Source organism: Rhinolophus ferrumequinum, chromosome 5 (genome assembly GCF_004115265.2).
Source record: "Rhinolophus ferrumequinum isolate MPI-CBG mRhiFer1 chromosome 5, mRhiFer1_v1.p, whole genome shotgun sequence".
NCBI lineage: Eukaryota > Metazoa > Chordata > Mammalia > Chiroptera > Rhinolophidae > Rhinolophus > Rhinolophus ferrumequinum.
Genome location: NC_046288.1, coordinates 30,664,546 through 30,689,411, shown reverse-complemented (window position 1 = coordinate 30,689,411; position 24,866 = coordinate 30,664,546). Strand labels below are relative to the sequence as shown.

Here is a 24,866-nt window from a genome sequence, read left to right as displayed (position 1 = left end):
GAAAAGACAGCTTCTTCAATAAATGGTGCTGGTTGAATTGGAAAGCCACATGCAAAAGAATGAAGCTGGACTGCTATCTGTCACCATGTACCAAAATTAATTCAAAATGAATCAAAGACTTAAGCGCAAGGCCTGAAACAAAAAACTGCATAGAAGAAAACATAGATACTAAACTTATGGACGTTGGGTTCAAAAAGCATTTTATGAATTTGACTCCAAAGGCAAGGGAAGCAAAAGCTGAAATAAATGAACGGGACTCTACCAAACTTAAAAGCTTCTGCACAGCAAAAGAAACCATCAACAAAATAAAGAGGCAACCAACTGAATGGGAGAAGATTTTTGCAAACAGCGCCTCAGATAAGGGACTAATATCCCAAATATACAACTCAACAACAAAAGAAACAAACAACCCAATTGAAAAATGGGCAGAGGACCTGAAGAGACATTCTCCAAAAGGACATACAAATGGCAAATAGACATATAAAGAAATGCTCAGCATCACTAATCATCAGAGAAATGCAAATAAAAACAACAATGAGATATCACCTCACCCCAGTTAGAATGGCTATCATCAACAAGACAAATAGTAACACGTGTTGGAGAGGCTGTGGAGAAAAAGGAACCCTCATACACTGTTGGTGGGAATGCAGACTGGTGCAGCCGTTATGGAAGGCAGTGTGGAGTTTCCTCAAAGAATAGAATTACCATATGACCCAGCAATCCCTCTCCTGGGTATCTACCCAAAAGTTCTGAAAACATCCATAAAGACAAGTGTGCTCCAATGTTCATTGCAGCTTTATTTATGGTGGCCAAGACATGGAAACAACCAAAATGTCCTTCGATAGATGAATGGATAAAGAAGTTGTGGTATATATAGACAATGGAAAACTATTTGGCGGTAAGAAAAGATGAAATAGGAGCATTTGTGACAATATGGATGGATCTTGAGAGTATAATGCTAAGCGAAATAAGTCAGACAGAAAAAGTAGAGAACCATGTGTTTTCACTGATATGTGGTATATCGACCAAAAACAACAAAAGAACAAGACAAACAAATGAGAAACAAAAGCTCATAGACACAGGCAATAGTGGTTTCCAGAGGGTAGGGGGGTGGTAGACGAGGGTAAAGGAGATCAAATATGTGGTGATGGAAAGAGAACTGACTCTGGGTGGTGAACACACAATGTGATTTATAGATGATGTAATACAGAATTGTATACCTCAAATTTATATAACTTTACTAACAATTGTCACCCCAATAAAATTTAATAAATAAATAAATAAATAAATAAATAAATAAATAAATAAATAAATCTCTTCTCTCCTGTGACAGAAAAGACGAATGGAATACATTTTGATGTTCCAGATTGTTGGCTCCTGGAGGGCACAGATTGTCTTATTTGTCTTTCTGTGATCATCTCTGCACCTGCCTGGCACATAGAAATTTTTCTTTTTTTCCCCTTTTTTTCCTAAAAGAAGGCAGACTTCCCCTTCAGCACCTTATTTCAATGTGTCTGAAGTCTTGGAAGCATGACTACCTTACGTTCTCCTACAGATGGACCTTGAGAACTTGTTTGGGGGTTTAAGCAGAGGAGCGCAGCTACTCCTACACCCTTGACCGAAGAATGGTCCTCCTGTATCACACAAGGTCATCCTCTTGGACCTAGAGGATCATGCAGCTTTGGGAGGGATGGACACGGAGTCGGTGAGGGAGGAAGGGACACAGCCCAGCCAACCAGATCAGCCGAATCAACCCTGGCGATCAATGGAATGACAGATGTCCCAGCCAGATTGCTGACACATTCCAGTAATTTTACAGTGACTAAGCTGAATTCTTCCCACTGGCCATTACACTAACAAAAAACAATGTATATTGAAGATAAGAAGCTGCCTCTGGGGGTGAAAAAATGCAGTAGAAATGGAAATTATTTTGATTGCTTCTCAATTAATATAACTATTTTTCATTATTCAAGTGTAAAAGTAGTTGTGTGGCAATTATCCTCACCATTAGGACAAATCATAGCCTGATTTAAAAATCAATATAACTACAAGAACATACAATCACTACAGAAGGGTGAGGCTTTTTAAAAATGTGTGAACTACCTAAAAGTTTTTAAATAACCTGTATGTCCATCAGTAACAGCATGGCTTTAATTAAAGTTTTGGGGGAATTTTAAAGGGGAATTTCTCTTCCCTTATCATTTTTCTCAACAAATAATTTGTGGGTTTTTTTTAAATAAAATTCTAAAGTTTTGTTTTTACAGGAAAGTAATTGCATGTTCCTTAATTTTAAACAGGAAATGACAGTTTATTCTACAAGCTCAAGACAAATGCTGGAATTTTCCCCAGAGAATCAATGCTATAATTACTGTAATTTATTAAGATCTCTATGACAAAATTCCCAATTGTAAATTATATTTATTCTATACTTTGCATATTGAAAAAGTAATTTACCATGTTGCCTCATTATGAATGCTTTCTTATTAAGGTAATTTCTAGTTAGATTTTTATTGAGAGTCTCCTCAATGCTGGGATCTATGCCGCTTCCTTTCCACTTCACTTAATGCATAGCCTAGTCTCCACTACAGCCTCAGATATAAAATGGGGTATTAGGCCATGAAACAAATTGATATAAGTGGCCCATGGCAACTGGGTCACCTAGGGTTAGGATTAGATGATTTCTTGTTCTCCTTGTATTTTCTTCAAGTTATAATCATCTCTATACATTTTTCAGCAGTGATTTAATGGTCTATGGAAATGACCTAATATCAAGATAACTCACATCATCTTTCCTTTTTTCTTTTTTCTCCTGCTTTTCTGTTCCATTTCTATGGGTCATTGCATCCCTGCAACAGAATTGTGGTAGGAGCATATTGTGACACAAGTGTATCTCTTGATTTCCAATTAACAATACATTGGTAGGTATGCACATTCATGTGTGTGCATGCTCGCACGTGTGTGAAAAACACACCAGATGTGTCAGTTAGCCTGTACTCTAAAACATACCACGTTAGCATTTAGTGGCTTAACACAACAACCATTGAAGCAACTCAGAGTTTTCTGTGTTGGCCCTTTGAGCTGGGCTCAGCTGGGCAGTTCTCCTGTTCTCAACTAGACTCATTTATGGGTCTTCAGTCAACTGAAGGGTAGCTTAGTGGCCCTGCTTTTAGGCTGTCACCTGGGGTAATGGGACAACTGGGCCAAGGGTCTCATAATCCCGCAGGCTAGCCCAGGCTTGTTCATAAGTAGTTCAGGGCTTTAAGGGCAACAAGAGTGTAAGCCCCACTGAACAATTGATTTTCAAGCCTCTGCTTATATCACTTGGTATTGACCCATTGAACAAAGCAAATCACATGGCCAAGCTCAGAATCATTTAGGAAAATCCTTCCAAAAGATATAGAAAGGCAGGAAAAAATCAGGGCTGTAGTCAACCCAACACTTATTTCAGTGCCCTGAAAGAAGTCATTAAACAAGAAAAATATCTGTTTTTAGGAGTCTTTCTCCCCTGGTCCTGAAATTATCATTTACTGATATGAATTAGCCTGCTGGCCTAGGATAAATTGCCAATGATAATGGTGAATGGTGCAAATACTAAATATAAACTAAATAGTTATTAATACAGTGAACAGTTATCTATGGCATTACAAGGTTAGAATAATTGTGAACAATTTGTACTTAGTACTTATAATAGTGGTTTCTCTAATCAGGAAAAAAGTATGATCTATATTTATTTACTCAACACATATTTATTAAGCCACCATTATTTGTTCTGAACCAATGTTTCTTAAGCCTCTCACCTGGGCCTGGCATTATTCTAGGCACTGAGGACAGAGTGGGGGAACCTCGAAGTCAAGGTTCCTCTTCTATTAGAGCTTATGTTTTTAAGGAGAGGAGGCATAAAATAAACAGTTCACTCAAAATGGTAGAGCATTCAATAATAAACAAAACAGTAAAATACATTCAGATAGTGATGATTGCCATTAGTACAACAAAATAGGGGAATGTGATAGAAAAAAATGGAGGCCTTATTTGGATTGAACAATCATGGAAGCACTCTCTAAGGAGGTAACATTTGAGGTGGGGGGGGGGAAACAGAAAAATTAAAACTGTGACAAGAACAGAGCTTGCTTAGCAGAGGCAATATCAAGTACAAAGGCAGTGAGGCAGGAACCAGTCTGGTCTGTTCCAGGAAGAAAATTCAAACCAGGGCAGCAAGTACAGAGTCAGTACTCAGGAGTAGAGAAGCAGTAAGGTCGAAGATGTTAGGGAAGGGCCAGGTCACGTGGGCCTCGGAGGCCATGGGAAGAAGTTCAGATTAAGAATTTATCACAGAGGTAGAGGGCTGGGGGGCGGCAACCAGCAGAAATGTTTTCAGCCAAAGAAATTCGAGGTGGTATTGGGACCTGATTTTTGTTTGTAGAAGACTACACTGACTACAGGTAAGGAATGGACTGTAGTGGGAAAAGAGTGGAAGTAGAGACCGATTAGGAGGTCATCTGCAGTATTTGAGCAAGAAGGGATGCTGGCCTAATCCAGGGGGCAATGGAGACGCATAGACAAAGATACATCAGGATTTGTCAGGAGTGGAAGGAGAAAATGAAAGGAATCAAGAATGACTATTCAGCTTTTGGCCTGAGCAACCATGAGCTTGCCAGTCACTGTACTAAGCTTTGGGGATAAAATAGAGAATAAGATATAGTACTTGCCTTATGGAGTTTATAATCTATAATTATTTAATAAATGCTACTTGGTTAATAGAGTAATAATTTAAAAATTAAGTTATATTTAAATATCCCAGTTTTTGACACCATAAAGCCCAGATGGGTTGAAATGCTAAATTTAATAAATAAATAACTAAATAAGTTAGAAGGAAAAAATACTTGTATGTATATTTTAAGGGTGGAAAAGCATTTTAACACTGAGATGTAAACAATAAAGAAAAATATTAATGGATTTACTACTTAAAGTTAAAAAATGTTTTATGTCTAAAGTGTACCATAAACAAAACTAAAAAGCAAACAATACTGGGAAATATAGTCAGAGCATATATGACAAAGAGCTGATGTCCTTAATATATAAAAAAATCTTATAAATCAATACAGAAAAGATGAGCACAGAGTACAATAAACAAAAAAGCAAAAATACAGAGTAAGTCTAAAGAAAGACTTCAATCTTACAGGTAATCAATAATATACATATTTAAAACAGGATGTGTTTTTCTACCTTTCAAATTGATAAATGTTTAAAAGAAGAATAAAAATCCAAGAGTTAACCTAGCAGTATAAAACTCACACTTTTTTTTGAGAGAAATTCTTTAAAAATATCATTCCCTTTAACCTGGCAACTTTATTTTTTGAAGTATAGCTAAAAGGCATAATTATCATTGTGTGCAGTTGTATGTAAACATTTACTGCAGTGTTGTTTATAGTTATATAAATTGTCTAGTGAACTGATTAAACAAATAATGATATATTCATATGGTGTAATATAGTGCAGCTAGTTAAAATCACATTGCAGAAAAATGATTGACATATGGTAAATTGTTCATAATATGTTTTATGTGAAAAAAGCAGGTTATAAAACAATAAGCCAAATGTAGTAGCATTTTGGGAAATACCCATAGAGAAACTATGACAATAAAGACAAATTGTTTATAGTAACTAAATTTGGGAGATAGAATTGCAGGTGATCTTTTTCCTGTGCACGTCTGTGTTTTTCAAATTTTCCACATTGCACATGTGTAATTATGTACTTTTGATATTACAAAATAAAAATTACGTATTTATAAAAGAGTAAGTACTTAAAAACAAAAGGAGTCACTGAGCCTCTAACTAAAGAAAGTAGTTGCAAATCAGTAACCAGAATAAAGGTTTCCAGGATGCTTGCAGATAAAAAATGCAAAACAAGGTTGCCCTGATACGGATAATAAACAAATGATCCCCACAGAGTGCAGACAATGGGGGTGGAGCATGGATTTGAACAAAGACTCCTGGAGCCTAGGAGCTGTAGAGACTGCAGGTCTTGTTAGTCATCATCCAAAGGTCAGTCCATACCAGCAGGGGGTTGTGGTGCCAACAAGACAATCAAACTAATACTGACAAGTAATAATACCAAGTCACAGTGTCCTCATATATGAGGTTTTAGAAGTTTTAATTGTGACCCAATAAACCTGTTTGCTTGATTCTGTTCAGTTTATTAAAATAGCCCACAGAATGATAAATCTGATTGTTGCTGGTCTGTACATACCACAAGTTAACTAGATAAATTGGGGGACTTTTTGAACATATAGAACCCTTAAACTGCTGTATCTGTCAAACATAACCTGCAAATCTTGAGTAGTGGTCAGTCTGTGAATTTGACACTTGAACACGCAGGACACCAGAAATGAACTCTGCCAACTGAACTCATTGAAGGAATTATATTTAATTTTTTCTGAGGATTCTAAGGTTTATAGTTGAAAACTAACTTTTTAAAAAATTATCAGTTGCTTTACACAGGAAACAGGTAAAATACCAATCATACCAAAAAGTGTATGTGTGTGTGTGTTTGTGTGTAAAGAATGGCACTTTGTGTTTCCACAGCATCTATCACCTGAGGCTTTCTAAGTCTTTCGTGCCTACCTCTTTTATTTGGACTGATCTTATTTAATTTTAAATAAAAATAAAAAGTTCTGGTATTTCAGTAGTTTTCAAAGAGGGAGCTCCTATTTTTTTTTCTTTTTTTTTGCTGTGTCAAAGTTTTTATCCCTTTTTTAAAACTTGAGGTATAATTGACATAACATATTAGCTTCAAGTGTACAACATAATGATTTGATATTCGTATATATTGCAAAATGATCACAACAATAGGTCTAATTAACTAGACATGGGGGCTCTTTTTGAAATTGGAGGTACTGAGGAAAAGCAAAATCACCAAATTCAATCCAGTAGATAACAACTCAATTGTTGTTCATTTCCTGTTATACTTTATTACAATAGTTTTTAAACGCTGATGTCTACCAGATTCTTCTGAGGAGCTTATTGAAAAGAAACACAGGTGCAAGCAGCCTACCCCAGACCTCCTGGATCAGAGTCTCATAGGTGCAAAGGCCTGAGGGTGTTCAGGTTTAGCAAGTTACATTAGGGTTCTGGTGCACCCTGAGGCCCTGAGGTGTGACAAGCACTGCTCTGGGTGAAAAGGTACTGGGGGACAAAGGAGGTGGCCAAAAAAAAAAAAAAAAAAAAAAAAAAAAAAAAAAAAAAGGAAAATTATGAAATTTCTAATTCAAAGAGAAAAGATTTGAAAGACAAGTGAATGATGACAGTCAGTCCTGATTGGTGTCATTTCTTTCATAGACTATTTCTCTACAGTCTGGATAGACTAGAAAGTAGAGATTAGAATTAGTCCAGTTCAGTGGTTAAAGCGTTAACCAGAATGTCAATTCACTTCTCAAGAAGTGTGACAAGGAGCAAAGGAGTGTTCCTATCAGCTGCTCCGAGGAAAGAAAGTAAACACTCCCAACATGCACTGAGGCACAGGGAGTGGCTCAGGTTTCTGACACTTCCCTGCGGTGGCGAAAAGGAGTAATAGTTAACTGCTTCCTGGGCTTGATGACCGTGAGTGTGGAGGGGCAGTGCCAGCAGAGCCCCAGCGGTGCTCAGGTAAGCCGGGGGCGCCCCTCCTCCAGCGCTGGGCACCGACCTGCGCTGTGACAGGTGAGTGAGCACTGACTTTCCGACAGTCTGTGACCAAACAGGGCAGCAAACTGTGAAGCAAGTTCAGCCCAACAACTAAGGTGAAAAGGCTCCTCCGGCTCACAATGTGAATAACAGGTGGAAAATGGGGGTAGGGAAAGAACCCCTCTACCCCACTCCCTGAGGTCAAGTTGAGGGCAAGTTATTAGAAAGCAGAATCCATACAGGCAGCCAAGTTAAATGTGTGCATGTATCAGAGCAGCCTGAAACCCAGACATTACTTTCCCTCTTGATTTTTTCAGGATACCTATTCCTGACTGAGGTACGCATGTGGGGAGGGGGAAAGGAGGGAATGAGGGAGGGCGGGAAGGGCGGTGTGGAGGTCAGTGTGGACACTGAGGTCCTTCTCCCTTTTCCTCAAGGGAAATAGCTTAATGAGCACTTTACCTGGAATTGCACGTTACTAGATATTAGAGTTCTGCTGACACCTTTCTCTGAGTATTCTTATGGTTACAATATTGTATTGAATGAGCAAACATGAAGGGATTCAGCTAAACATTTGTCTCCACAAAGTGACAGAGACATTCTCCACATTCTCATCCCCCAGAAAAAATTGAAAAGGATTTCTGATATAATTTAAGACCTCACCACAATGAGAGAATAAACATAACTAATTAAGTGGGATCCCCTGAGGTAAGGATACAAATTCTGAAGCAAGAGAGCCATAGGTGCAAATCCTGGCTTTTGCCACTTAGTATTTTGTTCCTTAGCAAGTTACTTAACCGATCCAAGCCTCGGTTTGTCATCTGTAAAACAAGCATCCTAACAGGATCTGCCAATAGGACTTTCAAGGGAATTAAACACTTAGCAAGTATTCTATAAACAGTTCGTCCTATTAGCATTAAGAAATAAGCCGCTCTTCAGAGGGGCCAGATCAGGGAGTGTGAGCTGAGCTGGAGTTACTAGAGTTGAGCTGTTTCCAGAGTGGGTCCAGGACACATGAACAGATGGCAAGTGAGCAAAGCATGACCTCTTTGTGTGGCAGTGAAGTTTTTCTGGCTTCTTGCCACTTTTCAAATTGAGTACATGGCGGCAAATTCAAGCTTACTTGCTACTCAATCACTTTTACTTTGGAAAAATCCCATTTATACTAATCTGTTATTTCTAAAAAGGGGACACAACTTTATAGTAGGAGAGTTACACACAATCCCGTATTGTGGAACCCATGACATTTGAGTTTTATAAGACAGCTTGCCTTTGAATAATTTTGAGAAAATTAGACCGTAGAGTCCGTGTTGTTATATTGCAGCACATTTTGTACTGTTTGTATTGAAGTGATGTAGACTTACGTCTGTGTTGATGGTCCAGAAATATAAAACAATGATACCTGTGTTTTATTGGTGTTCACCTCTTAAACTTAAATTACAGGGAAATGACCTTATTTTATAAAATTTTATTTAAAGGGCACTTGTTAATATTGCTGTTAGTTTTATTAATGATGATAATTTTGAGGCAGGGACAAACTTGGTAGCTGTGACTAACAAAGTATTTCCATTGATGACATTTTATATTTTTATTAATATAAAACATTTAAATGATTTGCAGTTGATCTTAGCTTAATCATCATTGTTTTAATGGATTCTTTTTTTCAAATTGCAGAGTAAATTCTCCAATGTACTTAAATTCTCCAGTTGGATATTGACTGGAGAATTGTGAATGGAATTCTAAAGCCAACCAAAATGAAGTTTATTGTTGTCCTCTAGGGTCTGATTTCATTTAGTGTGGTTTAGCTGGAAACTTATAAAAGAATCATATCCATTTAGAATAAATTATAGTACTAGTCTTCACTAAACAGTTTTTAAAAGAGGAAATATATCTTTATGCCAAATAGGTATTGTTAGAACTTCCTAAACCAAGTTATTTGATTTTGATAATTCTTAATAGACATATGTCTAAACAATGCATAGTAGCCTCACTTGAGATAAATCTACTTAACCGTATCTGTGATTAATTTGAGATTAATTTATTTAATCACATAACTGGGGGTAAATCTTCTTGGCTAAAATCTATTTTAGTATAGATATATTTTTCTACTATTTCTAATGCATATAACATTTTATAATAAACTATTAAATGTTTTGGTAGAGAGAGGGAGAGAGAGAAATAACGGTAATTAAAAAAATTAACTTTTCCAATTATATTCAAAATAGTATAACATGTATATCACATGTCTTTTAACATGTAATTCAAAGATTTATGTCTGATATTTGTTTTAACTTCCTAAAATAAGAACTATCCTATACATTTAATTGAAATAGAAATCTAATGCTAACAGTCAATTTACTTGTACAGATTCATTGGGAATTTAGGATTGTTAGAGATACATGGATTTCATATAAAAGTTTATATTTTAAAAAATATTCAAGTATGGGTCAACTGAAAATACAACCTCTGAGAAAGAACGTCTTCTGAATATTCTCTCTTTGCACTGAAGTCTAGAGTTAGAGAGAATTAGACTTTGTTGCAAAAATTAATGTTATGTTTTTCAAAGCTATTAAATATAGTGATTTCATCACTTCATAATATCATCTCAAGTGCCAAACTAATGCTACTGCTTTCAGTAGTTGAATATGAAAATGTCTCCTTTCTAAGTGATGAGAGTGTTATCTTAGTAGCTTAAATGGTTGAAGGACAACTTCTCTATCATCATCCCAGAGCCTAGTAAGTGGAGAATAGAGTCCCAATTCTTTAGCAGCCCATATAGGAACAGGAAGAATGAGTCAAGATTCCAATGAAGTCAACCTTAGAATCTCTTCTTGGAAACTTAGATGAAGTAGAAAATCCATGAGTTGTACCACAGCAGAATTCCAGAAGATGCTGTTAGCAGACTGAGCATTTCCCTCCCAGACTAAGTTCTGGCAAGATGCGTTAAATCCTTACATGGCTTAAAACTAGCTTGCTTCTCCTACTACTCCTGCTTTTCTCACTCCCCTGAGGGCATTCTGGGGAGAATAATGCACATGGCATTATTAGAATGGTGTAAATATGCAATAGAATGTTAATGGCTTGGTATTTCAAATTAGATTCCACTAGAACTGACTGAAGTGGCATGCTGACATAGAGGTCTGGTTGTTTGAACTACATCCTGTTTAGTCCTGTCTTTAATTCAAGCACTGTAATACGTTTTTATTTATTTCAAAACAAACAATTCCTAACTGCTATCTCTATCATTTCATAATATGATAGTTTTGATACTTCGACTCTCAACTTTTATTCCCATCTATGCAAATGAGACACATTTCTTAGAAAAAATATGGAGTGAGATGTTTCCCAGAAACCAAACTTTTCTTGACTCTTTTCCTGTTTTATAAGAATTGGATGATGGATAGAATTATAGATTTTTTCTTCTCACATCCTTAAAATGATATAATTGTATATAGATCTTCTCTTCTCTACTTCAAGTTTGCAGGTCAGAGCTTGGAGAAAACTTCGTTTTCTTTAGAGCTTTATGTTGGGACTGAATACATATTTGTAACTTGTCATTGTTTATTAGGGCCAAAACAATAATAAGAAAAAGAAACTCCATGTGTACAGCCCTTAATATAATCTTACTTAATAATTGAAATATACTCTTGCTGTTCTAATGTGTTACTTTCTGTTTTTTTAATGGCATATGTTATGTAAGATATGTTCCTTGTACATAATTTAAAAAATACAGATAGAATAAAAAAGAAAATAATTATCACTCATTTTCATAGCTCTCAATTATACTATTTTAATATATCTCCGCATATATTGAATATATTCATTATTTTATATATGTTTTATCTATATACTTGTTCATATATTTATATGTATACATATATACATATATATATATATATTTTCTTTCTTTTTTAACTAATAAGAGTGTTATCTTAGTAGCTGAAATCTTTGAAGGACAACTTCTCTATTATCATGCCAGTGCCTAGTAAATGGAGAAGAGAATCCCAATTCTTTTGCAGCCCGTGTGTGTGTGTGTGTGTGTGTGTGTGTGTGTGTGTATTATACATATACACTGCAGGTAATACAAAACTGAAATAAGCAGTAATCTTATTCTAAAGGAACTAATAGTCAAATTGAGTAAAATAAAATATAGTTAGAGAGAGAAAGTAGTAAGTAATTAGAAAGCTGCAGACATTTTCCTGTGAAAGTTTAGCAGCAGCCAAAATCGCTGGGGAATATAGAGAAGTTGACACCTGTGTGTTTTTATTTGTTTGTTTGTTTGTTTTAGTTTATTGTGTAATTATGACTGTCTTGACACTGCATGCACTTACTGGCCTCAGAAATAAAGGGTTGTAGATACAGATACAGGCTATACTTCCTGTGGTTAGCACAGGACTGGGTCCAGAGAAGGAACTCATGAAATATTTGTTGACTATACAAATGAGTGAACCAAATTTTCCACTTTTAAACAAGTAACCATTTAATTAATCCATGCTTGGGCACAAGAAGATACTTTAAATGCCTGGCCCATTTGAGTTAATTGGGGCTTGGATTCCCCTTCCGTCCTCTGGCTTCCTTGTGGTAAGTGGCCAGTGAGGGCAAGCCCACATCTAGGCAGGATACAGAGTGGAGGGAGGTGAACCACTGACGCTCTCTGATGCTCTCAGGTCTCACTGCTGCCTGCACACTCAGCGCTCCCATTCTGCCTCCTCAAGCTCTTGGTCCTGTCTTCCTGCTCAGACCAATTCTACCTACTTAGTCTCCTCCCGTCCCTGCTGAGTCACATAGGTCTATATGATCCTAGACCAACCTAGCACTTCCAGGACTGTGTATTTCTCCAGGACTTAATTGCTGACTATATAATTCTTATCTCTTGAGCTCCATTCTGTCTGGACAAAATGAAAAAGTAAATAACCACACTTATTAAATAAGAAATCGTATTTCATACACAATCTAAGTCAATAAGCTCTGGCCCCAGGACTGGAGAGCCCTGTACGATTCACCCTCCCAGGAAAGTACATAGATTTGTAACAACTATCTTCCTCCTCAAGTCATCGTGTATTATGTTCTACCAAAATAATTGTGAACTTCCAAATTAAGACCTCCAGATTTCTAGACCTGTGTTTTTTCCTGTTTTCATATTTCCTCTCTATTTCTGCTAGTCATAAACTCTGTTATCCTCCTCTTAAGCCTTTTGAGGAAACTAGCTCAGACCCTTAAATCCACCAAGTCTTTATAATTTAAAAGATAGTCACAAGGGCCCTTCCAGGTTTTAATTTGTTATGAATCATGGGTAATGGGAATGGAGAGGGGAAACTATTTGAATTCATAGAGATATGTCTCATTTCAGCAATTAATAATAAAATGGCTTATCAAAATCACATTGTTACCTTTCAGGTATTGAGACTGAATACTTTCTTTAGCCATATTTTAGATTCAGACATGGTCAGTATAATTTCTTATTCAATTAGCCTATACTGCTTAGTCACAAAAATTTTATCCCATTTTTATTTTCTTCTATAAATTCAATTCTACTGTCCTCCTACGTTCAGAGAATAATGTAAAGGCTTTTGAAATTCTTTCATCCCATCTGAAGTCGTCTGATTTACTTCAGTATAGGTCACAAGTTTACATAGCTATTGTTTGCCATCTTTAATGATACCTTAGCTATTTTTTTAATGAATACAAATAAGGAGCCAGACAGGAAGCCACTGCAATGATTCTTCAGCCCATCACTGTCAATTTGTACTTTTTTATTGTAAGAAGCTTCCATTGGTGATTCTTCGGTACAAGATATCTCCAACTACTCATCTCAGCTAAAATATAGTGTTAATTATGAGGTCAAGAAAAGTTTTATAAATAGTACTTAATCCTCTGGGCCACATCTTCAACTTTACATTTAGTCAGTCACTCAACAAGTATGAATTGAATCCCTTCCATATTCCAGGTACAATTTTACCTGGTTGTATACAGGTAAATTGAAAAAGCCCTTATTGTAAGAAATTCATGTTGTAGTGGGGGAAGACAGATAATGTAAATAAATCAGATCCTTTTTCAGATATTAATACATAATTAGATGGAACTAATGTGATAGTGACTGATTGAGACTTGCTTAGGGAAGGCCTCTGAGAGAAGAGACACTTAGATTGAGATCTTCATGATGGGAAACAGGCAGCCATGTCACAATCTAAGGGACAGACGCTCCAAGTAGGAGGAGGAGCAAGTATAAATCCCTGAGACAGGAATAAGCTTAGGGAGTGACTGAAAACCAGAAAGAAGGCCAGTGTAAATGATATATAACCAATGAGGGAAATAAGGAAGGGAGTGAATACTAAGACAGTGACAGGACCTTGCGAGTCATCATAAGGAGGTTATATTTTATACTAGTTCATTGTTGGAAGTCTTTGCAAGGTTTAATCAAGAGATGACAAGATCTGATTCTATCTTTAAAGTTACCATTCTGGATGCTGTGAGGAAAATGGAATACTGGTCACAATGGGATGCAGGGAAACCAGTCAGGAGACCGACGCTGTAATACAGAAGAAAGATGGTGGTGGCTTGGCTCAAAGTAATAGCGTTGGAAATAAAAGCTTTTGAGTTCAGGTTATATATTAAAGCACAATCAATAGGACTTATGTTTGGATTGGAATCTGGTTATGAGGAAAGAGTTAAAAATAAGACTGAGTCTTAGTTTTTGGTGCTAAAAGGAAACAACTGTGGAGGAAAGAATTCTGGAGCATTGGGCAAAGTCAGTGTTTCTGTTTTGGCCATGTTGATATTGAGAAGTCTGTTAGACATCCAAGTAGAGATTAATTAGGTAATGACATGAGTCTGGAGCTCAGCAGAAAGGCTGGGCTGGAGATGGATTAGATTACCTGGAAGAAAGTATAGGTAGTGAAGAAAGGATGGCCACAGACAGACTGGTAGGACAAGCAAGCATTTTGTGATCATCTAGAAGAGTTGGCAGAGGAGGCTAAAATGTTGAGGCCCATGAGACAGCAAGAAAACAAGGCAAGATTGTTGTGGTTGCTGCTTTGTCTCAAAAGCTGTAAGAAAGAATGTGTTTCAAAATGAGGGAACAATCAACCTTGTCAAATGCTGTTCAGAGGCAGAGAAAACAAAGAAAGAAAATGAACTATTGGCATGTGGGAGAAGAAGTACATCGGAGGTTGAATTAAAGGAACAAATGATAAACAATCTGGATCCAGGAAGGAGAAAGTCATGTTTGAGCAGCAAGGTGACCACTGGGGAACTTTCTAGTGCACATCAGTAACTCTTTCTGTGGGTGATTAGAATGACAAAATCTAGGGGAAATACTCAGGTTTTAGAATAAAGAGCAAGGGTTATATAAGCAAAGCCAGACTAAATCCTGTGAATGAGTAACTGGGATGTGTTGGGTTCATAGAGCATGCTGTGTCTCTGTCCCAAGGCAGCCTGAAATGCTCACGTAGCTTCTGATCTACAGAGTTAATTTACCCGTTTTGCTGAACGTAAGTCCTCTCCATGAAATCTCCTCCTCTAAATGATATGACATCAAAGAGGATGACATTCCCAACTAGAGGGGCAACATTTTTTGAGCAAGAGGATATGAGTAGGAAAGGAGAAGACATAAATTGATCATATCAATTCAAGATGAAATGTGGAAAATGACATCACAGCAGTGTAGATAATAGGCTGTGGGAGATTTGATAATGTCCCATTTGAGCAGAGAGAGGAAGGAAGCAGAAACCTGGACCTGCAGTGACAAAAGGCCTCTTATGTGAAAAAAGTGGTGAGAAGAGGCTCGGTGGTATGAAATTCCATTAGACTAGAAGGTCTGGTGTTAAAGAAAACTTTAATTTTGAGTTTGAAAAGGTAGGTTTGGGTAGATTACAGAAAGCCTGAATGTCAGGTTAAGGGACCTGGGCTGTATTGGCTAAGAATGAGATCCCAGGAACGTTTGTGAACAAGAAGATGATGTGAAATCATAATGGTAAAAGCATAAAAGGAAACTAGTCAAGCATTCAGCTTAGAGACTATTACATATGCCTGATGAGATATGCTCATAGCCTTCAAATAGGTTATATAATTTCAAACTAACAATGGGCTGAGGAAAAATATGCATCAGGAATTTTGTGAGAATAGCTTTTCTCTTCCTTCCTTCTTTCCTTCCTTCCTTCCTTCCTTCCTTCCTTCCTTCCTTCCTTCCTTCCTTCCTTCCTTCCTTCCTTCCTTCTTTTCTTTCGTTCATTTTTTTGATGTTTTTAGACTGGTATTCTCCTGGAGAAAAATGACATGAAATGCCTTCCACACATCTTACCTCAATCAAAATAATCTGATTCAGAAGGGAAAGGAGGCAATCCCTCTTGTTCTTTTTTTAAATAAAATAATTGATCTTGTCTCTCCAGCCACCTTTTTATTTTGGCTATATTCCTTATGACTGCATAGGCTTAAAGTAATGGTAATTAAATATTCAATTTCTGCAAAATGGAATGACTAGAAATTATTATATTTTAAATCTCTGGTTATACCTTAATGCCATTTATATGAAGACGTAAAGGAGGATATTATTCATGTCTGACCACAGTTTCCAGGGCCTGAAGGAGACTTAAAAGCTGTTATGTCACACTTAATCAATCCTGCGTGTCCAAGCTTGATTTCAGCTGCCTGGAAACTTAAAATTATGTTTGCAGGACTGGGCAGGGTTCAGCCAGTTTGGATTGAGTTTCCGTAATACAAGGAATATGTTTCCTTGCACAGAATCATACAAAAAAAAATTCTTTCTAGAATTACCCCAAAATAGACTACCCACATTGGCCCATCTTTCCTTGCCTTGGGCCACTGATTCTGTAGTTTTTCAGCTTACATAGTACAGGCTCCTCTTTTCTTCACACCTCCAAATATTGCCCTACGATCTCTTCTCTACTCTAGCTATCTTGTATTCCCATGTTGCCATAAAAATTTCAGTGATTGCAAAATGCCTCTTTTTTGGGTCACAGAAGCCTTTGAGAAGTTAATATCTTCTTAAAGAAAATAACACTGAGCTGCTAAGTAAGCAGAAGTTTAAAACTGACTGGATTTTTTTTTCCCACTAGTCTCTGGAAATTTTACTTTAAAATACAATAACAGCAAGACATCTATTTTTTTTTCATATATTTCTGGAAATTTCACTATGAAATATAAAAACAGCAAGGCTTCAGAAACATTATTCCAGCCAGACAGAATTCCTCATGTGGCTTCTCTTCTGTTCTTTTTATACTTCTCAATAAAAAGTAAGCTCTGTAGCAGGAAAGGACAGCTTCAAACACCCCAAGCACATCTGTGCATTTATAGAGAGATGGAAGAGGAGGATAATTTTTAAGTAACAAAAACCTGGTAGTATCAGAAATGTGAATAAGATGAAAAAAAAAGTCTTAGCATGTATTCCAAATCACATACTAAAAATTCAGAAATAGGACTATTTATAATAGGAGGTATGCCAAATTTGGACACACTGGGTACATTCATTACTAGGAGCGTAGCTCATACAACCACCAACTGTAAAGTGATTATCAGCATAACTTTGATCCAGGATTTCACTTTTAAATTTTCAAATCATTAGCATTTATCATAGGCCAACACTGTGGTTTCTATTGTACTTTCAAAAAAATAATGCTTTGCCCCTGTCTGCCTTTCCCTCTCTCTGTCTCTTCATCCCACAGTTGTCAGTCTCTCAAATTGGTTACCAAGGGGAAGACAATATGTCAAGGTATACATTTGTGGCTTATCTAATATTTCTTCATACATCCTCTTTATCATCTTTTTTAAGAATTTGTCAAAACTGAACTGTAAGTTTCCCCTTCCTTTACTACTATTTTCCCCAATTTATATGAAGAATATAATTTTCAATTTAAGGTGGAAGATGATATCAAAAGAGATGAAATGGATTTTTCTCAAAAGCACATATTGAGTAATAAGAACAAAGGGGAACACCTAAACATCTTAAAATTATATGGGTAGGGACGGGGTAGGAGGAGAGAGAAAAACAACACATTATCACTTGTTCCCAAAACAAGCTATCTTATGAACAATCATGAAAAAGAAGTTTAGAGGATGCCATTAAGAAACTCACTCAAAGGGAGTTATAGTTAAAACTCTGGACCCTAAGCTTATTTTCTTACAATTGAAGATTTTGGAGAACATCTCATGTATGCTCAATATTAGTTCTATTAGTTATATGTATAAAAAATTTTTTTAAAAAAATCCCTGAATAGAATCTTAGAAAGGACCAATTTATAGAAAATTTAAAAAAAAAATAATCTGTATAATCTTTTCCAAACTGGAAAAACAATGTTGGTGAAAAGAAAAATGTAGAGGCCTTGAAAACATTCAGGCCTTGCTTCAAATTTTCTGTTCCACTACTTACTAAGTATTTGAAATGGAGGTAATAACACCCATACCTTACTGGGATAGTTTGAGAATTAAATGAGATAAGGCCTATAAAGTGGCTCACATGCAGAGTATAAGATCCATGGCAGGCACATGGTAAAAAAACAAAAAAGCTTCTCTTTTCTTTCCTCCCCAACCCAACCCTCATGCCCATACATGAAACACTATTTAAAAACTCCCCCAAAATAGGGACACAACAAAAAAAAATTCAATTTAAGTCAGAAACTAATTTATGAATGCATCACAGGAATATGCCATTAATATTATTCTATGTTTTAGGGTATCTTCAGATGACCTCAAAAAGAGAGTAAAGATAACTATGACGGCTCACCAGAGTTCTTCTTGGATCTTCATAAATGAGAGGACATTTATTACCGGGTAACTATATACCTGTATTATATGTTATTCTACTTGCCAGTCATTTGTGGGTTATACCCCAGAACTATGTTATTCTAAGCATGATATATGATCCACAAGATCAATAATAGGAATCACCAGTTGAGACATTAAATAAGAAGTTGAATAAATACGTCCCTAAATACTGCTGAACCATAGCTTTTTATGTAACAATCACTCACATTTCATGACATACTTCATTTTTACTGTTTCCCTCTTAACGTTGGGTTATACAATTTATGGCCACATCCACAGCTGTTTTCTTATACACAGCACATAGTATCTTATGTTGCTTTGGAAATAATACAGTAAGGATTTGAAAATTATAAGAGTAAAGATGAGAAGTGAACCTCACTGAGCTAGAGCAGAAGCTAAGGAGGGGAAAAACAAAATGGTAAGGGGAAAAACAGTGGCACTGGAACATGACCCACTTCTTATAAATAAGAGAAACAAAGCCAAATAAGTAAGAGAGGGAAGTAGATGTAAATGATTCAGGATTGGGAAATAGGAAAGCAGAAGGAACAAATATGGTCAAAAATGGAATTAAAGCCACAGCTGGAGGATAGCGTGAAGTGTAAGAGGTGGGAAGAAGACATAAAGTAAACGATAGTGGATTCATGTATTCATTCCTCGCATACTTATTAACTGCTCCCTGTGGACAGGTACTCTTCTGGATCCTGAGCATTCAGCAATGAACCAGACAAGACCTCTACCCTCATGGGGTTGCCTCCTAAAAAGGGAACTCAGTAGTCCTCCCTTATCCCAAGTTTCACTTTCCAATTTCAGTTCCCCGCAGTCAACTGCAGTCTGAAAATATTAAATGGAAACTTCCAGGAATAAACAATGCATAAGTTTTAAATGGCATGTCGTTCTAAGTAGTGTGATGAAATCTCACCATCCCACTCCATCCCACCTGAGACATAAATCATCCCTTGTCAGCATATCTACGCTGTATAGGCTCCCCGCCCAGTAGTCACTTAGTAGTTGTCTGGTTATCAGATAGACTGTCATGGTATCGCAGTGCCTGGTTTAAGTAACTCTTCTTTTACTTAAAGAGCTAGAGTGGTAATGCTAGCAATTCAGATACACCAAAGAGAAGCCATAAGTGCTTCCTTTAAGTGTAAAGGTGAAAGTTCTTGACTTAATAAGAAAATATTTTTTTATGTTGAGGTTGTTAAGATCTATGGTAAGAACAAATCTTCTATCCATGAAATTGCCTAATTTATAAATTAAACTTTATCATAGGTATGTATGTATAGGAAAAAAACATAGCATATATAGGGTTCAGTACTATCCACAGTTTCAAGCATCCACTGGGGTGTTGGAACATAACTTCTGTGGGTAAGAGGGCACTACTGTATAGTAAATATGTAAGATAAATGAGTTACAATATACACTGTCAGATGCTGAAAGGTATGAAGAATAAAAATGAAGCAGAAAAGAAAGTAATGAGTACTGGGGGTGGAGAGCAGGCCAGTTATGATTTCATATTAAGATAGCCAGGGAAGTCCTCAGTGAGCATGACAGGAAGCACCTAAAGGAAGCGAAGGAGCAAGCTGTGCAGGTATCGGGTCAGGGAACATCCAGGCAAAGGGGACAGCAGGTTTATAGCCCTGAGGCAAGTGTAAGCCTAAAAGGAGGGAGGAAGCCAGTGTGGGGACGTGAACTAGGAACTACAGTAGTAGAAGTTGAGGTCAGAGACATTGGGGGCAGAACATGGAGAGACTCACAGGCCATTGAGAGACTTCGTCTTTCCCACTTAGGTGGTGAGAAGCCATTGAAGGATATTGCGTACATGAGTAATTGGATCAGGCTGGCTGTTAAGAGCAGACTGAAGAGGAGGCAAGAGTGGAATCAGAGAAACTGTTGAGGAGCTGATGGCCCACGGTAGAGACTATAGTGCCTTGGACCAAGGTGGCAGCAGTGGAGGTAGAAACAAAAAGGTCAGATTCTGGATATATTTTGAAGGAAGAGAAAATAGGATTTCCTAAAGGCTGAGATGTGGGGTGTGAGAGAGAGAGAATAATCAAGGATGATTCCAAGGATTGTGATCTAGAATGGAGTTGAAATTTTCTGAGGTTATAAAGCCTACAGGAGGAATAGGTTTGGGGTGAAAGATCAGGAGTTCGGTTCTGAATATGTTACATTTGAGATTGAATAAGATCACCCAGGAAATAAGTGTAAATAGAGAAGACTCAAGATCCAAGGTTATAAAAGAGTGAAATGAAGTAGGAAAAATCAGAAAAAAGAAGGCAAGACAGAAGTATATTGGGTAAAAAAAATGGGCAGAATGACTGTGGAGACTGAACAGAAAGGAAGCAGTTACGTAGCAGGTAATATTTTCCATATAAATAAGTGACACCAGTTTAGGATGTCAAGGTAACCGAAGCATTGATGGAGACACAAGGAGAAGACAAAAGTTAAGGAGATGGGACATTGAAATGAAAGACTGAGAAATTTATTTTTTAAATATTAAGTACATCAAATATACGGTGATGGAAGGAGAACTGACTCTGGGTGGTGAACACACAATGCAATATATAGATGATATATTATAGAATTGTACACTTGAGACCTATATAATTTTACTAACCAATGCCATCTCACTAAATTTAATAAAAATTAAAAATATGTAGTAAGTACAGATGACTGACAAGGAAGGTCAGAAAAGGTAGCATACACATAAAACAGAAGGTAAGAGGGACAGAAAGGTCTTAGAGATGGGTAAGAGATGGACATGGTAACAGGATGGGCATTGTTGAGAGTACCTGCAAGATGACAGTTTGAGAAGAGACAAAGATGAAGGAACAGATAAGGATGTGAGTAATCCGCAAGAGTAGCAGGAGGCAAAGGAGGTTCAAGGTAGATAGATGATGGAGAAGATGGGGGAGGTTGTGAATAAAGGGTAAGAGATTGCCAAGAGAGTGACAAAAGGTGAAGAACAGGGTAAGAACCCAGGACAGCCCCCAAAAGGTCCCCCTACCATATTCGCCTCCTCCCAGAGAAAATTACAGAAGGAAGAGAGGAGTCTCCAGAGACAATAGTCCTGGGTCTATACCGGTGTTCCTTTTTGCCTATGTGTCTTCTGTGCAGTAAGTTTGCCCAGCCAGGAAAACCAATTTACTACACTAGGAGGGAATTTCAGAGAATAAAAAGTAGAGTATTAGAGAAGAATGTAAAAACTCCTGTACATAATTTCCTAGTATTCAACTCTGCAAGTCTCAGTTCAGCACATGAAATCATGATTCCCATCTGCCCCTGCAAGTACATTGATAAACTACTCCTGGGCCCACCTCTCAGGTTATAACCTCGGAGGTTACAACAGTTGTCCCTTAGTCTACTTCAGCTATGACACAGCAGCTCTACCTACTGGATCCCTGAGGAAGCAAGGACATTTCTCACTTAAACCTTTAGACTCACCCTCATGATCAGATTAAAATATACTCCTAACAGGCATGAGGTAACCTCAATCCACAGTCCCCTGTATGCAAACCCTGACACCAACATGAAGTAGGACCTCTCTTCCCTGACCAAACCTCAAGACAAATGTCCTAGGGAAATGAAGCAAATTACATTTTATGTATTTATATTTTATATAATTGTAAAAACTGTTAAAATATTGAAACATGTTCAAAAAATAAAGATTATCCATAACCTCACGATTGAGAAAAAATATATACCCCAATTTTGTCCTATTCTTCATTTTCTAAGGATTCTATTTTCCATATTTCAGATTATACTGTATCTTGATTTATACACTTGGCCTTATATTACAAATATTTTCACTTACCATTAAAAAATCTTTCTAAAGATGATTTTAATGACATTGTAGCATTCAATGATATAGAAATGCCAAAATATAATCATTCCTTTAATTTTGACCTTCAAGATGGCTCCAATTTTTTGAATACACAAACGCTAGTTCATAAAAGTGGAATTACTGGATCAAAGAGCACAAATAAATCTAATGGCATTGCTACAAATTAGCTTCCTAAAGATGTTTGATGAGTTTCCCTCTCACCAACAGCTGAAGTCTCCTGGCTTATTTTTATCATCTCATAACAGATGCTTGATTTCCTGAGGTAGAATGCAAATCCTTTGAGGGTAAGACCTAAGCATCTTTTGCATCCTATTTCCCAAAGTGGGATACCTGGATGACTTTGGTACATGAGATGATTTTAGATGAAACATAGACGATTGTTTTTTTATTTGGACACTGATGGAAAGTATTAGAAAAATATAACTAGCACATGAAATCTTTGATTTTACAAACATTATTGCACTCATGACAAATAAAAAACTTACTTAAAAGAGGAATCAATTAGAAAAATATTGACAACAGATGATATTTGGAGTTCGCCAAAACCATGAAAATAATACATGAATAATTAGTTTGAATAGCATGGCCATAGTTCTCAGCCAGAATGTATTAATCACTTTCCTACAAAATAGCCTTAAAGTCAGCACTTTATAATGTTTTTCTTACCTCTGAAAGTAGTTTTCATGAATACTTTCTAATAATCAGTAATATAAAAGGAGAAAGAAAACTACCCAAATTTGATAACCTATATGCCTTCCCATTTTATAATTGGCCTGAAGTAAAATATGTTACAATGAAGCCACATATTTGGGGGAAGATATTTCCAAAGAAGGATCTGTGATTCTAGTGACCCTTATTTTGTGTCATATTTTTAATTGACTGAATTGAGGACTTATAGTTTATGTTCTATAACCCAGAGCCTCTTTCAAGCCCTAATTAATTGGAACTCCAAATGGTAAAGTAAAATATTATAGCATTTATACAAACACCTGACTTGATAATAGCATTTCTGAAAACATGGTCCATGGGCACCTGTCCCAGTCAGATGCTTGTTAAAAATGCATATTCTGGGCTTCACCCCAGAACTAATTAGGTGATTCTGATGCGTACTGAACTCTAAGCACCACTGCTCAGAGGGGGAATAGGTTAAAGTTTTAAGTCTTCTGGCCACCTGAAATAAACAAAATTCCTGGAGCCCAGGGCAATATTTACAAAATAGTGGACAGAAATTATAATGATACCACTGACCACCTATGATATCCAACATGTCACAAATCTGGCAAACACTTCCATTCATTTCTTCACTTAACAAGTAGTTTTTCTGCACTAGGCATTCCTCTAGTGAACAAGACAGAGTTACCAACTTATTAAGGGATTTGTATTTTTCTGCAAAGAAATACATGAAAATAATAAAATAGGAAAATAGAATCTGCTTAATGGGAATTTTGGTTTCAGCAAGTATCATGAGAACTATATATGAATAATAAAATAAAAGATCTTAATATTAAGCACACTAATCAATATAACATGTATGTCTTACTACTGGATGAGAATTCTCTGAGTTTAGAAATGTCCTTGGGTGAAGGGTGTTGGTATAAATTAGCTTCATGCTCAAATGACTAAGGTTCCACTTGCTGTTTCATTGCCTGGGGTCATCACTACTCTGTTGTTTCACACAGTAAATATTCTACGGGAGCTGAGCTTTTTTTTTTTTTTTTTTTTAAATGGTTCCATATAGTTGCTTTCATTTCAGGTCCTAAAACCAGGGTACTTTAGAGGTGAGTAAATGCCAACTTTGTGCTTGAAAACAATTCAAATCCAGCTTTAGAAATGCAGATGAGATTTCACTCTCAGAAACTATTAGACTTTTTCTCCTACTTAGGGACCTGATGCAAACCATTGCAGGCTGCCACTTTTTTAACAGCAGCCCACAAGGCGTGTGTGCATTCCTGTCCTTAGTAAATAAGTTTAATTAGCATGATGTAATGGTTTTTAGCAGAGAGTGCATTATTCCAAACAGTTTCTTCTCCAAGGGTGTTGGCCAGCACCTTTTGCTGAAACAAAGGAACCAGCACCTGCATCCCTGAGCACAAATCCAGCACAAAGAGCCAGTGTTCAGAGCCTGCTCCTACCTGGCCGGTAGAGCCAGAGGGCAATGTTTGCCCAGGTTCATGGCCAGGGTCTTCTCTTGAGCAAAGGAACTGGAGCGAACACTGCGTGCCCCAGCATGCCCTGCAGGTAGGTTTATAGAGGGCACTGCTCTCCTGGAAGCTGCTGGAAGCTTGCCTTTAGTAAAGGATAAAGGAACCCTCTCTGACATATTTTTATGAGTCAAGATCCTAAAATCAGCCAGTGGTAAAATGTTCGAGGCATGGTTAGGACCATCTTTCCTAAGAATGAGAAACTTTGTCTATGTGGGGATTGTTTTTAAGTTTATTTTAAAATTCCCATTATTCATGTTTGATAACAGTGAAAATAAAAGAAATTTTCATTATGAGAAATTGGATATCACATCTATTTCTAGGTCACCAAAAGGTCAATAATTTACCCCCCCAGATATGTGAAAAAAGGTCATTTATTAATCT

At 36.8% G+C, this 24,866-nt stretch overlaps 1 protein-coding gene across 5 annotated transcripts in view; it reads left to right on the top strand.

Annotated features, from left to right (window-relative positions):
• Positions 1-4,243: 4,243 nt before the first annotated feature.
• Positions 4,244-24,866, top strand: part of RASSF6 (Ras association domain family member 6) — a 60,259-nt gene continuing 39,636 nt past the window's right edge. The window contains exons 1-2 of one of the 5 annotated variants that reach the window (XM_033106204.1): positions 4,244-4,439; positions 18,345-18,443. In XM_033106204.1, the coding sequence (XP_032962095.1) occupies positions 18,385-18,443 (59 nt within the window). In that variant the 5' untranslated portion in view covers positions 4,244-4,439; positions 18,345-18,384. Of the gene's footprint in view, positions 4,440-7,510; positions 7,801-18,344; positions 18,444-20,224; positions 20,391-24,866 lie in introns of those variants that run through there. The other 4 variants (XM_033106201.1, XM_033106202.1, XM_033106200.1 and 1 more) reach the window with 4 other exon arrangements.